The 16602-nt window shown below is 47.5% G+C and overlaps 1 protein-coding gene across 2 annotated transcripts in view; it reads right to left on the reverse strand.

Moving 5' to 3' along the window:
• Positions 1-7983: 7983 nt before the first annotated feature.
• TMEM132C (transmembrane protein 132C) overlaps positions 7984-16602 on the reverse strand; it is a 1238854-nt gene continuing 1230235 nt past the window's right edge. Inside the window, exon 9 of one of the 2 annotated variants that reach the window (XM_086942679.1) lies at positions 7984-13570. In XM_086942679.1, coding sequence (XP_086798805.1) covers positions 12389-13570 — 1182 coding nt within the window. In that variant the 3' untranslated portion in view covers positions 7984-12388. The remainder of the gene's footprint in view (positions 13571-16602) is intronic. The other variant, XM_086942678.1, reaches the window with a different exon arrangement.

A 16602-nucleotide genomic window follows, 5' to 3' on the forward strand; every position in this document is an offset into this window, starting at 1 on the left:
TGCCCATCCCGACAGAGGTACTACTGAGAAGCTCACTGGCGACGGTGACTGCTGAGCCTTGCTCCGGCCAGCATGGTAAGAGGGACACGACGAGGACCGATGGATTCCATACTGCCGGAAAAGGCTGCTGGGTGTTGCACGTTCCCGGAACGCAATTACTAGGGTCCTTGATACTCCCGCATGTTTCTGCTTCATACTCCTGGAGCTTGCCCCCCAATTGAGTAACAATAATAGCTTCCCATACCGCAAATGGAAAAAAAATTCCCTACCCGTTTTCAACGAGATGCTAAGCTCAGGTGGGATGCCGGGAGGCACTGACAGTGAAAGCGCCAATCAAAACTTAGATACCCGAATCCTTGACGCCTTGAACAAGGTAGCCCCTTTATCCACGGTCAAAAAACGATACAGAGCTAGGAGATCGGCACCATGGTACAACACAGATCTGCAGCCGGTAAGATCAGAGTGCAAAAAGCTAGAAAGACTGTGGCGCAAGGATAAGAATGATCAAACCAAACTACAATACAAAACAGCCCAGAGAAGCTATCAAAAACAGGTCAGAGCTGCTAAAGCAACCTTCTACGCAAACAGAATTAGTGAGGCAGACTGCTCATCTAGGGAGCTCTTTAAAATCTATAAAGAAATCTCTGTTGTCTCTCTCTCCAATACTCCGGAAGCTGATTCCATCATGGAATGTAACAAAGTGGCAGCATTTTTTGCAAACAAGGTTAAGAAAATATACAGCTCTTTCTCCACATATCCTGCGGCTGGAGAAACCTTCACAGAACTAAAGGAATCGGAGATGGCAACTTCAAAACAGAGGCTAGAATACTTTACTGTACCGCCAAGTCAAGAACTTATAACCATCTGTAATAGCATAAAATCGGGCTCGCCGCGTGACCCTGCTCCCCAAAGGGTTATGGGCGCAAGTATAGCCACTTTAGAACCATACATCCGCCATGTCCTGACAACATCCTTTGATTCCCAGACCCTGCCAAGTAACTGGAAAAAGGCAATTGTACTACCTATTAGGAAAAAACCTAATGTAAGCCTTGATGTCCTAGAGAACCTACGACCAATCTCTCTGCTACCCTACACTGCTAAAATTGCGGAGAAAATTGCAAATGTGCAACTTATGGCATGTGCGGAGAACAATAACCTCCTACACCCCTCCCAATCGGGTTTCCGAAAAGGCTTCTCTACTGAGACGGCCCTAATAAGAGCCACCGAAACTCTACGTCAAGGAGCTGACGCAGGCCTAACCATGGCACTGGTCATGCTTGACCTTAGCGCAGCGTTCAACACTGTAGCACATATCACCTTGCTACAGTGTCTGAACAGAGGAGGTGTGACTGATAGAGCACTCGGTTGGCTTAAATCGTTTCTGACAGGTAGAAGCTTTCAGGTTCAACGGGGCTCTTTTCAGTCTGAAGAGTGGGTACTGGAACAGGGAGTGCCACAGGGCTCTGCTCTAAGTCCTATCCTTTTTAATTTATATATGTCTCCCCTGGCTGAGCTAGTTCAATCGTACGGCGTAGAGATTGTATCCTACGCCAACGATACACAGCTCTTACTCACCCTCACCCAAACACCGGCGGCTGAAGCCAATAACTTCAGAACCTGCATGCAAGCACTGGCCACTTGGATGGATACGCACTGCCTCAAATTGAACGGATCCAAGACGGAGGTCTTGGTGGTTGGTGGTGATCAACGACTTTGGACTTGTGACTGGTGGCCTAACTGTTTAGGCGATATGCCTACACCATGTACTGAAGCCAAAAACTTAGGGATATGGATGGATCCCACACTCTCCTATGAAACACACATCAACCGTTTAGTAGGCAAGTGCTTTGGAGTCTTAAAGACTCTCAACAAAACCCTAGATCTCCTTCCTTTGGAGGCCAGACGTACTATGACACAGGCACTGATTACGTCACGCCTCGTTTATGGCAATGTCCTTTTCCTGGGAGCCTCTAGCAAAAGCATTGGACGACTCCAGATATTGCAAAATGCTGCAGCCCGCCTAGTGCTTAGACTCCCACGAAGAGCAAACTCCAAAGCCTCCCTGGATGCCCTCCACTGGCTTCCAGTGAACAAAAGAATAAAATACAAAGCACTCCTAATATGTCATCAGATCATATGGCATAAAGCCCCCGGCTATCTGACAGGGCTGGTTACCAGGTACGAGCCACGCAGATCACTGAGATCCAGTGGTATGGGCACGCTTGTGACCCACCGCTACAGGAGAGAAAAAATGGGAGGTCGGTCATTCAGAGTGGCGGCTGCCACAGCATGGAATAAACTTCCCATTGATCTCCGCCTGGAGCCTTCGGAGACTATTTTCAGACGGAAACCTAAAACCCATTTATTCTCCTTATAGTCTCTTATTGCCCTGTGCTTGTTTTCGCACTGTTCTTCACCCCCCCCTTATGAGTCTTGTCCTCTCTCTTAGCGCGGGGACACGCCGAGATGGCGTACTCTATCCATGCGCTCTATAAATGTCTTTATTATTTTATTTAGTGAGGGAAGAGGAGGGCGTGGGGGCTGCCGAGCTACCGCTGCACCTGAGTGCTAGTCACTAAGGATCTGGCCTGCATGAAGGCCTCGCCTGCTCTTCCTGCTTTTCCTGTCATTCACTGTGGGTTACTTTCAAGCCTGACCAGTTCTGAAGACTATTTATGAACTCTTGTGGATCGGCTGGCTAGTTGGGTCGTCCCTGAGCCACAATATTTACATTGATGGGCTCCCATTTTGTTTGCCGTTTGATGTCATTGTGGGGCACCCATTTTGTTCTCCCGTCACAAAATCTAAGAGGGGCATTCTCTTCCCTGGTCTCGATGCTATGATGGCCATGGAAAGAGAAAGAGGCCTGTGCCACTTGCATTCACATGGTGGCCATCTTGGAGTGGTCATTTCACCTACATCCCACACGTCTGGTCCATGAGCTCTCCTTCTAGCTCTCCTCTGACATCATCCATGCCCTATTGTTCAGACATTACCTTTGGCTACTATGATGAAGACATCCTTTTAGTGGCCCATCCGTGATATTGAACACTCCTCGCTTCAGTACTTGGCCCTACAAATGTAGCAGTATTTCCAATCTCAATCAGCCAAAATTACCATACCACCATGTCTGACCCCCCAAGCAGAAACCTTAATTGTCTGTACCTAACACGGTGCCCGAGCAACCTTGGCCAATGCCCGGTGGAGCTGTCCTATGCATAATTCCACTTGGCACAATTATACACCACACCATGCCACATAATTCCACATGTCACACAATTCCAAAATTCATCCCCACACAATTCATCACGCAACATAATTCCACTCCACATAATATCACTCAGCACTACATAATTTACCTCCACATCATTATTCTCTACTTCATATTGCATAAATACTCGCCACATAAATCCAATCTATGTCATGTAGCAACATTCCACATAACTACACTTGACACCATGCCTCATAATACCACTCAAAACACACAAGATGATGGACGGAATGTTGCACAATGGCAAAACATTCACCCCCAGTCACAGATCTGGGTTTAATCCATCGTTATTTTGCTCACCAAGCCACCCCAGTTCAGACGTGGCCATATGCAAATCAGTCTTGACCCTGTGCCTCATGGGAACAGTCCAGCCCGAACTGCCAAGCCATGTCTTTTCTGGACTGGAATCAAGCGTCCTAGGACCGGTTTCTGGCTATCAGCCGTCTTCAGCCAGGATAGCTTGACTCCAGTGGCCTAGTGAGCAAGGGACCCACGTCTGGGCATACCCTTCCCACATAGGGTAAACAGCAAAACACACAAGATGATGGACGGAATGTTGCAAAATGGCAAAACATTCAACTCCAGTCACAGATCTGGATTTAATCCATTATTATTTTTCTCACCAAGCCACCCCAGTTCAGACATGGCCATATGCAAATCAGTCTTGACCCTGTGCCTCATGGGAACAGTCCAGCCCGAACTGCAAAGCCATGCCTTTCCTGGACCGGAATCAAGCATCCTAGGACCGGTTTCTGGCTATCAGCCGTCTTCAGCCAGGATAGCTTGACTCCAGTGGCCCAGTGAGCAAGGGACCGACGTCTGGGCATACCCTTCCCACATAGGGTGAAGAGCAAAACACACGAGATGATGGACCAAATGTTGCACAATGGCAAAACATTCACCCACAATCACAGATATGGGTTTAATCCATCGTTATTTTGCTCACCAAGCCACCCCAGTTCAGACATGGCCATATGCAAATCAGTCTTGACCCTGTGCCTCATGGGAACAGTCAAGCCCGAACTGCCAAGCCATGTCTTTCCTGGACCGGAATCAAGCATCCTAGGACCGGTTTCTGGCTATCAGCCGTCTTCAGCCAGAATAGCTTGACTGATAGCCAGAAACCGGTCCTAGGATGCTTGATTCCGGTCCAGGGAAGACATGGCTTGGCAGTTCGGGCTGGACTGTTGCCATGAGGCACAGGGTCAAGGCTGATTTGCATATGGCCATGTCTGAACTGGGGTGGTGTGGTGAGCAAAAAAATGATGGATTTAGTCCCAGATCTCTGTACTGGGGTGAATGTATGACATTGTTCTGTATTCTGTCCATCAACTGCTGTTTTTGCATTTGTCACCCGAGTGGGACGGGTATGCTCAAACGTGAGTCCCGTGCTCTCCACGCCACTGGAGTCGAGCTATCCTGGCTGACGATGGCTGATAGCCAGAAACTGGTCCTAGGATGCTTGATTACGGTCCAGGGAAGACATGGCTTGGCAGTTCGGGCTGGACTGTTGCCATGAGGCACAGGGTCAAGGCTGATTTGCATATAGCCATGTCTGAACTGGGGTGGTGTGGTGAGCAAAAAAATGATGGATTTAGTCTCAGATCTCTGTACTGGGGTGAATGTATGACATTGTTCTGTATTCTGTCCATCAACTGCTGTTTTTGCATTTGTGACCCGAGTGGGACGGGTATGCTCAAACGTGAGTCCCGTGCTCTCCACGCCACTGGAGTCAAGCTATCCTGGCTGACGATGGCTGATAGCCAGAAACTGGTCCTAGGATGCTTGATTACGGTCCAGGGAAGACATGGCTTGGCAGTTCAGGCTGGACTGTTGCCATGAGGCACAGGGTCAAAGTTGATTTGCATAAGGCCATGTCTAAACTGCGGTGGTGTGGGGAGCAATAAAATGATGGATTTAGTCCCAGATATCTGTACTGGGGTGAATGTATGACATTGTTCTGTATTCTGTCCATCAACTGTTGTTTTTGCATTTGTGACCCGAGTGGGACGGGTATGCTCAAACGTGAGTCCCGTGCTCTCCACGCCACTGGAGTCGAGCTATCCTGGCTGACGATGGCTGATAGCCAGAAACTGGTCCTAGGATGCTTGATTACGGTCCAGGGAAGACATGGCTTGGCAGTTCAGGCTGGACTGTTGCCATGAGGCACAGGGTCAAAGTTGATTTGCATAAGGCCATGTCTAAACTGCGGTGGTGTGGGGAGCAATAAAATGATGGATTTAGTCCCAGATATCTGTACTGGGGTGAATGTATGACATTGTTCTGTATTCAGTCCATCAACTGTTGTTTTTGCATTTGTCACTCAAGTGGGACGGGTATGCTCAAACGTGAGTCCCGTGCTCTCCACGCCACTGGAGTCGAGCTATCCTGGCTGACGACGGCTGATAGCCAGAAACTGATCCTAGGATGCTTGATTCCGGCCCAGGGAAGACATGGCTTGGCAGTTCGGGCTGGACTGTTGCCATGAGGCACAGGGTCAAGGTTGATTTGCATAAGGCCATGTCTGAACTGCGGTGGTGTGGGGAGCAATAAAATGATGGATTTAGTCCCAGATCTCTGTACTGGGGTGAATGTATGACATTGTTCTGTATTCAGTCCATCAACTGTTGTTTTTGCATTTGTCACCCGAGTGGGACGGGTATGCTCAGACGTGAGTCCTGTGCTCTCCACGCCACTGGAGTCGAGCTATCCTGTTTGAAGACGGCTGATAGCCAGAAACCAGTCCTAGGATGCTTAATTCCGGTCCAGGAAAGACATGGCTTAGCAGTTTGGGCTGGACTGTTGCCATGAGGCACAGGGTCAAGGTTGATTTGCATAAGGCCATGTCTAAACTGCGGTGGTGTGGGGAGCAATAAAATGATGGATTTAGTCCCAGATCTCTATACTGGGGTGAATGTATGACATTGTTCTGTATTCTGTCCATCAACTGTTGTTTTTGCATTCATAATACCACTCAACACAATTTTTACTAAACAGCGCACACTTCCACGTTACACAAATTCAACTCTATACATTTCCATTCCACACCACATAATTCAACAACAAACTATATAATTCAAACCCATGACACAATTACACAACATACATCCAATTTACACCACAAAATTCCACATCATGCTACAATATTTAACAGCACACCACATAAGTAAACTCCACTACATACCACTCCACAACACAAAATACCATTCCAGATAATCTCACTCCAAGACACACACTCCCACTTCATGACACACAATCCCACTCCACATAAATCCAGTACACTCTATACCACGCAATTACTTTCCACATAATTACACTGCACACCATGCCACATTATTTCACTACACAGATCCAATCCACACAACACAAATCCACAACTAACAATTCTAACACAAACCATATATGACTTGCATCTATGCAAATGCATATATTGCAAATGCTTGATTACCTTCCAATGGGTCCCAGCAGATCATGTTCCTGGAGGGAGCTGCAATCCTTCTCCTGCTCCTGTCAGCTCTGTGTTGCCTCAGAGGAGCAGAGCCCTGTGGAGAGCGCTGTCTCTGGGGCCGCCATCCTTGTCCTCTCCTGTCTCAGAGGCTGTGCCCTGTGGGGAATGCTGTCTCTGGGACCACCACCCCCATCCTTGTTCTGGGCCTGGCTCTGACTCAGGCTGAAGAGAAACAATGTAACGTGTTACTTTGTTTCTCTTCAGTCCTGGGTGAGCGCATGCAGGCTGCTTCAGAGGGAGGGAGGCTTGCTTTTACAGCAAAGCAAGTCTCTCTCACAGCTGTCACTGAAGAGCTGAGGGGGCCCCCTTCATTTACTGAAGACTGGGGACCCCCGCACCGCGGGGGTTGCGGGGGTGTTTGTTACGCCCCTGTGTAGAGCATAAATGGCCGTTTCCTCAGGGGATCTTGGACCGATGCTTCTGGCGCTGGAGACCGGACCACGGGTCCTGCTGCTGTTGTCCCCGTGAAAGGATTCTCCTCTGCAGGGCTCGGCGATGGAGCGGGGTCTTTATTGGGTACTATCATTAACTCAATCACTTCAGATCAAAGAGGGATGGAAAGAGCACACATTGATTGATAGGTAAAGATGCAGCTAATGAAATGTACATGAACATGTATGCACTGCAGGTTTTGTGGCATGGTAATAGCATGAAGTTTAAAAAACACAGTATCTTTCTTCCTGCTGTTCATATGTGCACGAGCCATGTGGCCACTGTACATGAACCCATCAAGCGTAGCACTCTGGTCCTCGCGAGCCACAGAGGCACGGTACATGAACACACCAGACTTACCATTCAGGTCCTCAAGCCTCGCATCCAAGTGCTTCTCACAAACACTGAGGAACATGTCTCTTCCCTTGCCATGGTCCATCGGGCTAGTTTATTGAAGAGGAATACGAACCTTATGACTGTGCGTAGAAGGTCCATTGGTGCCCTAATGAATGAAGGTCTAACATGTGATTTCTGAGATGTCGCTCCACATTTCACGAAGTCGGACATCTTTATTGGAACTTAGGCGCTCTCCAGCCCATTCCTTAAAGCTCCCACCACCCAGCAAAGATTCCTAAAGAGATGCTATTTCATACACCATATGACAAAAGCAACAGAGAGCTGGAAATCAGGAGCCTTGATTCATCTTCTCTTGTGGTAGAACCTGCTGGGATAAAAGAAGCACGGCCAACCCAGTCAGAATGAGAGGCAAGGACCAATCTCGAACAAGAAGGCGAGCCATCTTCAAACTCCAATATATTACAAGAAGACCATAAAGAGAGGAAACTGGCGAGCAAGTAATTTATTCACAGCATTCAGAGAAGCAAAAGGAAATCAGTCTTTCTAGTCCCAGCCCTCCCCGGGCTGCCGCTGGCCTTTACTTGTTACAGACAGTCTCCTAAATTCTTATGTGCCAATTAATCACAAACAGCATTTATATGTACACGTCGTCAATAAATCGTATCCAGGATTTGCTTTTTTGAAGAGTTGGCTAAATGGAAGGTAAAACTAACACAGAGTACTGAAGAAGAGCACAACAGAGCACCTTGTCAGGCCATGTAATGCATTTAATTACAATTTGTATATTACGTATAAATAAATATTACATTCTCTCAGTCTACAATGCATTCTAGGCATATCGTGTTATAACGCTCGTCTACTCTATGCAGTAACTCCAAAGGTAATCTCGATAAATCTGCTACCCTAATTATTTGATAAAAGATTCAATAAATGGCATGAGACGGGGCGAGCCGCGGGACTGCCCCCTAAGAACACGTTGATCCAATACTACTTTCAGAGAAAGCCTTTCTAGGAGGATTTGAGATAAAACTGTTTGGCAATGACCACTGGAACCTGCCTCTTTGAAATAGGATTAGATGTTGAAAGTTCATATCTGTTAACATTTGAGAAAGTGATTTTCATTTGAACACTGAATACAAATTCACCTGGAGGGGCCTGGCGGGTTCCGGTTGGGTATTCTTGAGCTCTTTAACATCAAAGGATCCATTCTAGGGTGATTTTGATGAAGATAACATCTGAAGTCTTTTCCTGTCCCCTCGGGTTGGGAAGGGGCTGAAGGTACCAACTCACTTCACATTGTGCCCAATACACCAGGCCACAAACAATGCTCTGAAGCTTTACAAATACTGCATTTGGTTGCCTCAAACAAGATTTAGAGAGGGATAGTATTGAAAACTTCAGCAATACTGGTCACAAATCCAGAAGGAAGAGGCTATTGGCGGTAGGGTCTTCCAATGATAGTGGTGAGTGTAGATGCATATTTTTACCTTTACACCACTTTAATGGTTTATACTTTGAATAAAGTTTATATAAACTGTACGGCACATTTTTCTACTCCAGGAGATATTTCTTAAAATGCATTTTTGATGTCTTGCCCTTGTATTAAGATAAAATCTTGAACCTCTAGAGTTGACATCCTTGTATGTCCAGATAGCCCTCTGAGGCCCCAACCACCTTCCTCACTCCCTCTCAAAGGGTTTAATTAGAAAATAAAATTGATGTCTGCCGCCCCAACCAAACAAGATTTTCCTCTCATCAGAGAAGAGGTCGGTGGGAAAATTGAAGGCAGTATTCCTTGTCACTCACTTACGGTGTCTGTCAATATTATTTGACCATTTTTATGAACTAAAGATTATTTTCCCTCCGCCCCCCCAAAAAAACAAATTGTCACAATTTAGTGCTTATGTACATGCTAATTGTTGCATTGTTGTCCATTTCCTTATTGATCTTTTGTTCAATATGTTGTTCTTTCACAACATATGAACACAGTACATTATAGATACCATCTGGGGAAGTGAACAATTAAAGCCAATTATACATATTAATGCAATGCTGACTAATCCCCTTCTAGACACTGCTTTACCAGGGTTGTGCTCTTTAAAGGGGTCCTCTGAGAGCCGTTCAGAGTAAGTGGACTGACACGGTAGCTTCGAAGTAACTGGGTGCAAAATGTAAAATGAGGGCTGAAGGTGCAGAGTTGGGAGTCTGTAGCAGAGTGGCCCCATTGCATCTTGGTGGCCAGTGATTGGTTGAGGCTTACAATAAGATCATTTTCAACCACCAACCAAAAAGCAGTCACCTTCCAGTGTAAGACGGTTGATTGGCTCCTCGAACTTGGTTGATGAGTCTCAAAGGACATTGGCTGGAACAGCTGGATTATAGTAGGGAATACTGAATCCCGAATACTGGGACAGAAAACCATTACAACAATTCGAGGAACAATATATCAAAAGGTAAGTGGCACAGAAGGTAGTAAGGATTTACTATTCTTAACTCCACATCTAGGTACCCAGACGTTATATGTATACATCACCAAGGTGCACATATGGGGAGCTAGGTATGGAAATGTATAGACACATACCTTTAAATATTTCGTAGGGGTGTGTGAAGAATTCCGCTCTGCCGGCTGTGTTAGTGGAGTTTTTCCCACTCCATGCTCTGTGCGGAGTTCAGGAAAACTCCACAAAGTGACAAAGAGCAGAGTTCTTTGTCTCGAGCAGCTCACCAAAAGCAAGTTGGAGAGCACGTGCGAGAAAAATTTGTGTACTAGACCTCCTCCCGATAACATTTTTCTTCGTGGACAGTCACGGCAGCCCGTGACCGCTCACATTGATAAATCTGCTGCTCGCTTTTATTTATTTTATTTAAGCAATTTGTAGCGCACGCAAATACCCTTGGGTGTCACGGCGCTACGGACTGTATAGAAGACCAAACCAGGAGCCAGTGCCTATTGATTAAAAAGCCTTGTCTTTACTAATTTCCTGAAGGAAAGCAGAGTCGGGCAGGTTTTGATATGAAGGGGGAGGGTGTTCCACAATTTTAGGGTGGCAACAGTGAATCTTCTGTCACCCCATGAAACTTATTTAGTTCGAGGGACCTTCAAAAGGTTTGATACTGATGAACGCAAGGGTCTGTTGGGAGTGTAGATGCATAAAGCCTTCTTCAAGAATTTAGGCCCAATATTGTGGATGGCTTTGAATGCAATGCAGAGTGCCTTGAATTTAACTCGGATTCTTAAAGGTAGCCAATGGAGTTTTCAAATCACCTTTGAGATTGGTTGATACGTAGGGGTCACTGTTAGCATTCTAGTGGCCGGATTTTGCACCATCTGTAGTCGAGGAAGCCGCTGCTTTAGTGGAATGTCTACTCAAGCAGCAGCGACACAGTGCTGTTTGTGCTTTCTTACAGCGCAAGGTAAACTCCTGGCACAAAACATCAGTGCGAGCAGCGCAACTTTACAAACTCCGCTGCTGGCGGAACTTTGCAGAGTGCGGCAGACTTCTTCAGGCACTTAGTTGAGTTCCACGGAGTACAACTCCACAAACTCTGCCCAGGCCTCATAATGTGTCCCTTATTGTTGTTGTAACAATATTCTGTCCCATTGATATTGAGGAATCGATAGTTGCAGCCTGCACAGAAAAGCTGGGGGCAGGCTCCAAGCCGGGTACATGCTGTTAAGTAGCGCCACTGGTATAACATTAGCCACCGCAGCCCCGCAGCCCCTGTGGTGCAGTGGGGTGGGCTCAAACTCCAGTGGGTCCCCTCTGGCACAGTTCATGGGCAGCTGGCCCCTGGTCTGAGAGTGAGCGTTCCTGACTGGGGACGGGGGGTATTCCTCATGTACTTTGCAGGGGGTCCCCATCAAGTGTCGTGATGCCGCTCAGTAGCGTGTTGGGAGGTCTTCAACTGTCCTGGTAACCACATCTTCCCAGATAAGGCTCTCACACTTACAAATAAAATGGCAAATGCTATCATTTAGGATACATTCCTCAAAAGAAACACATGGACTAGAAAGATTTAAGGATGCCAATGCATGGGGCTACCTGGAAGGGGGAGGAAGCATACTGCATTTATTTACAAGATATATTTCACAATCTGTTGCAACGACTGGCATTCCACATCTCAAGCGAGCCACTGCCAAAGGCCTTGAGGTGCCTCAAAATGTGTTGAGGGCCAGCTGCAGAAGGGTGAGAGGTACACTGTGCTGTCCAGAAGAGGAAAGGGGCTTTGGTTGTGCAAAACAAGTCAAGTGAGTAGTGAGGACCCAGCTGCCGACACATGTGCCCCGGAACACATTAGGCAAAGATGGCCCCCCAAGTTCTACCTTGGCACGACAAAACATGTCAACTGAATCAAAACTGAAAAGTATTTTTTTTCAAAAAACAAATTTAAAAAAAATTTAAATCAATAAAATTCAAACAGTCAGAAGAAAAGTTTTAACAGATAATATCACCATCCATCATCGGACACCTGTTGACCAAAAAACAAGAAACAGATGTCTGGGCAGAACCTTAAAATGTCCTAGAAAAGGCCCCTCTCGAAACGTTATTAAAAATATAACATGATATTGTATTTTTTCTCTTTTTTCTTTTCTACAAATGATATTTTTGGTACTTGCACGTATGCATTTTCACTTCTATGTCGCTGGGCCCACCACGCCCAGGCACTGTTCCCCCTACCAGACCTATACATTCATATTTTCAAATATTTTACCTGCAGAGTTTGGCAAATGTTTTTTCCACAACTCCCTGAAGCTGTTGGGTGGGTTCTATTCTACCTCACTTTGCTGAAGGCCCCAAAGTGTGGCCCCCATGAGCGCCCTACATACTGTCCTTGTACATTGCCATGCAGTTCCTGAGATCTTTGGGGTCCCCAAGGCCCATGTCTTGGCACACCCACTTAATGTCCTCCTCGTTGCCGGTCAAAAGAGAGTTGACCGTTGGGCAACTGTCATCTGCTGGAATGGTCGTAAAGGTGGTGAATTTCACCCGTTTCCTTTTTGAGGTGGGGGAATGCAACGGGTCACTTTTCTGGTCTTTGCTGTGCTTGCCCCCAGAGTCTGCTGACCTATGTATCTGGCTCTGAACGTTTTTTGGGGCGCTGCCATTTAGCAGGCGATTGCTCTCCTCGAATCCCACCCCTCTGTCTATGATGGTGGTGCGCTCGTCCTGCAGCGGGGAGACGTCGGGTGTGTTCTCCAACATCTCCGCCTCGTTGCCAAGCCACACCCAATCATGAGAGTGGGTCATGCTGGCTTGGCCTTCCACTGGGATGTGCTTGTGTCTGTATCTCAGTGCAAAAGTTGCACAGTTTATTAGGAAGACAAGTATGGCCAGGCAGAAGACCCCCAGCAAGGCGTACATTCCAATCTCAAGGTCACTCAGGCCTCTCGGCGCCTGGACAAGGTCATTCTCCTCTAGACCTCCATGAATCTTGGGAAGATCCACATGGGCAGGAAAGTTGGTGAAGTCTATTGGAATGTTTTGCAGCTGGCCATCATCGGAGAGGCCACCTCCGTCATCGCGACCACCGAGGGTGGTCCTGGCAGTGCTCCCCTCTCTCCTGTTGGCGCGTTCCTCATGCTCATCTGAAGAACTTCCAAGATACCTTCCATCCAGCCCATAACGTTCCTGATCTGACGCCTTCTGCCGCCGGTCACTCGCTTGGTTTTCAACGATGCCCCCATCGTAAGGACCTCCTTGACTTGAGTGGCCATCGCTCCGGCCAAACTTGACCTTGACGCGGCCATTGCCAACGGCCAGCACGCTCTTTCTCTTCGACTTCTGGCAGCTCTCGGAGATCATCAGATCTACGCTGACCAGTGTCCCCTGCCCTTCGCCTTCGGCCATCACCACGGGCCACCTCAGCAGCGGGCTCTGGTGCGCGGAGACCACGGAGTCATCCAGTGAGACGGCGGAGAGGGTGAAGTCCTTGGGGTCATAGATGTCCAAAGGCGTCACTGATCCGTCGCTGAACTGAATCCAGGTGCTGACAATGGCTTCCTGGAAAAGAGAAAGGGACATTTCAGAAGGTCCTCCCTGAAAACACATCAGTTCCAATCAAGACGTTCATTTTTGTATATGAAGCTTTTTAAATAAATGACAAGAAAGTATGCATCTAAGATTAAAACATGATCATCAGTAACTATAGAAACCATGACATTCTTAGACAAGAGAAGTGAAAATAATTGAAATGGGAGAAGTGATGGAAGCAGGAAGGGCCGCTTTGTGGTTACTTAAAGCAGAGTAGACACGTTGGTGTTTGTGAAAAAGAAGGTGTAAAGGCAGGGCAGACACAGCTCTGAAATAGCACATTTCTCTCCGCAGATATAACCACTGAAGGAACTAAGGGGCAGACTTACAAGAAACGGTTTCACTGCACCTGCATGCAACACCCTTGCGCCACCATAGATGCGCCCTATTTACAATATGGGGCACTATGGTGCAAGAGTTGACAGATGAGTCAGAAATTCGGATGCATCTGTTTGCAGAAAAGTCATGCATTGCTGGAGTCGTGTCACAAGCACGACGCAACTACAGCAATGCGTGTTGCTGTCCATTCCCAATACACAGCGTCACTCCTTATGCCTGCTTAAAGCAGGCGTAAGGTTTTGACTCAGAAGGGTCCTAAAAGTCACCCAGTAAAATCTTGTAGATTTCACTGTATCATTTTTTCAAGGCTTTCCTGCGTGGGAACGTCCACCCTGCATACATTATACCTGACGCAGTTATAATATGACGCAGGGCTTTACAACATGAGGCATCTCCCTAGATGCGTCACATTGTAAATTTGCTGCATTTTTTTAGGCCCCCGTAGCGTCACAAAAGTGATGCAACAGCAGCGCAAAAGTGTCGCAACAGGCTTGTAAATCTGCCCCTAAGTGGCGTGACTCTGAACTGGGGTAGTGTGGAGTGCAAAAAAACGATGGATTTAGGCCCAGATCTCTGTACTGGGGTGAATGTATGACATTGTTCTGCATTCTGTCCATCAACTGTTGTTTTTGCATTTGTCACCCCGAGTGGGCTGGGTATACTCAGACGTGAGTCCCTGGCTCTCCACTCCACTGGAGTCAAGCTATCCTGGCTGATGACGGCTGATAGCCAGAAACCGGTCCTATGATGCTTGATTCCGGTCCAGAAAAGACATGGCTTGGCAGTTCGGGCTGGACTGTTCCCATGAGGCACAGGGTCAAGGCTGATTTGCATATGGCCATGTCTAAACTGGGGTGGTGTGGAGTGCAAAAAAACGATGGATTTAGGCCCAGATCTCTGTACTGGGGTGAATGTATGACATTGTTCTGCATTCTGTCTATCAACTGTTGTTTTTGCGTGACTCCCTAAAACCATGGAATATGCCCCTCCATCTTCCAATGTTCAGCCTCCCTTGTGCCCCCCGTACAGACACTTAGACCTGAATCCTGTGCAGGATGTGGGATGCATCCAGGACCACGAGGAGATCGGTGCAGAAGAGCTGTGCTGGAGAGAGGACCTCGAGATAGCCCAAGGAAGGAGACAAGAGGGAAGGGACAACATGGAAGAGTGGGGAAACAACTGGGATTACACCCCACCCCAGCTTCTAATGGTGTTTTCAGTGGTGGGTGGGTCTTTCCACATCTCTGGGAAGAGGCACACACCCCTCTTACAGAATGATCACCACAGTGAGGCAAGAGACGTGTTGTCCGACTCAGACAGTGTCGATACCTTTTGACCATGCCTGTGTCGTCACTCCACCCCACGCTGCTGTATCAAGGAAGTGTGTAATATCCTCTATGTTGTGCCTTCCAGGCACCTGTAGGTAGAACCTTGTTTTATGATTGTTCCATGCTTTATGTAAGAATGTTGGTTGTTTTGGCAGTTGACCACTGTTTCTGCCTCATGTCGCTGTGATTCTCCTGAGCAGAATAAACTCTTTATTCAACCACCTAACTGATTATTCTTTTAACAAATACTACAAAATTGTTGGCGACGAGGATTGCCGAGGCTGGCTCACTTCTCTGACGTGGTCACTAATTTTGTACAGCTTTTTTCATCTCTCACCAACATTAAGTAATCGCTTTTTTTAATTTGTTTGTTGTTTTTTTTTTACATCAGAGAGCTATTGGTAAACAAAAAGGCTCCTGGTAAGTCAGCCCTCCCCTTTAAACCTACGAGTATGGATATGATGTTGGCGAGAGCTTTAGGGGTGGTATCAGCTGAAATATGTTTACCTGGACGAAGACTGTCTCTGGGGCACAGAAGGGGCTCTGGTGAAAAGAGTCAGGGATTTGATGTACCGACACCCTCAACTTGCAGCTTATGGGGGGGTCCCCTATGGGAAGAATTTCAGAGGTACGCCTTCGGACGCTCACGTCACTACTATGTCAGATGCTGCAAAACAGGGTCCAAGCACTCAGTTGGCTCCTGCGATCACTGCCCAAGCACTCAGTTAACTCCTGCGATCACTGCCCAAGCCCTCAGTTAGCTCCTGGGATCAACTGCCCAAGCCCTCAGTTAGCTCCTGTGATCACTGCCCAAGCACTCAGTTGGCTCCTGTGATCACTGCTGAAGCACTCAGTTAGCTCCTGTGATCACTGCCCAAGCACTCAGTTAGCCCCTGCGATCACTGCCCAAGCACTCAGTTAGCTCATGGGATCACTGCCCAAGCACTCAGTTGGCTCCTGGGATCACTGCCCAAGCACTCAGTTAGCTCCTGCGATCACTGCCCAAGCACTCAGTTAGCTCATGGGATCACTGCCCAAGCACTCAGTTGGCTCCTGGGATCACTGCCCAAGCACTCAGTTAGCTCCTGAGATCACTGCCCAAGCACTCAGTTGGCTCCTGCGCTCACTGCCCACGCACTCAGTTAGCTCCTGCGATCACTGCCCAAGCACTCAGTTAGCTCATGGGATCACTGCCCAAGCACTCAGTGGGCTCCTGGGATCACTGCCCAAGCACTCAGTTAGCTCCTGGTATCACTACCGAAGCCCTCAGTTAGCTCCTGGGATCACTGCCCAAGCCCTCAGTTAGCTCCTGTGATCACTGCCCAAGCACTCAGT

This window comes from Lissotriton vulgaris, chromosome 11 (genome assembly GCF_964263255.1).
Source record: "Lissotriton vulgaris chromosome 11, aLisVul1.2, whole genome shotgun sequence".
Lineage (NCBI taxonomy): Eukaryota > Metazoa > Chordata > Amphibia > Caudata > Salamandridae > Lissotriton > Lissotriton vulgaris.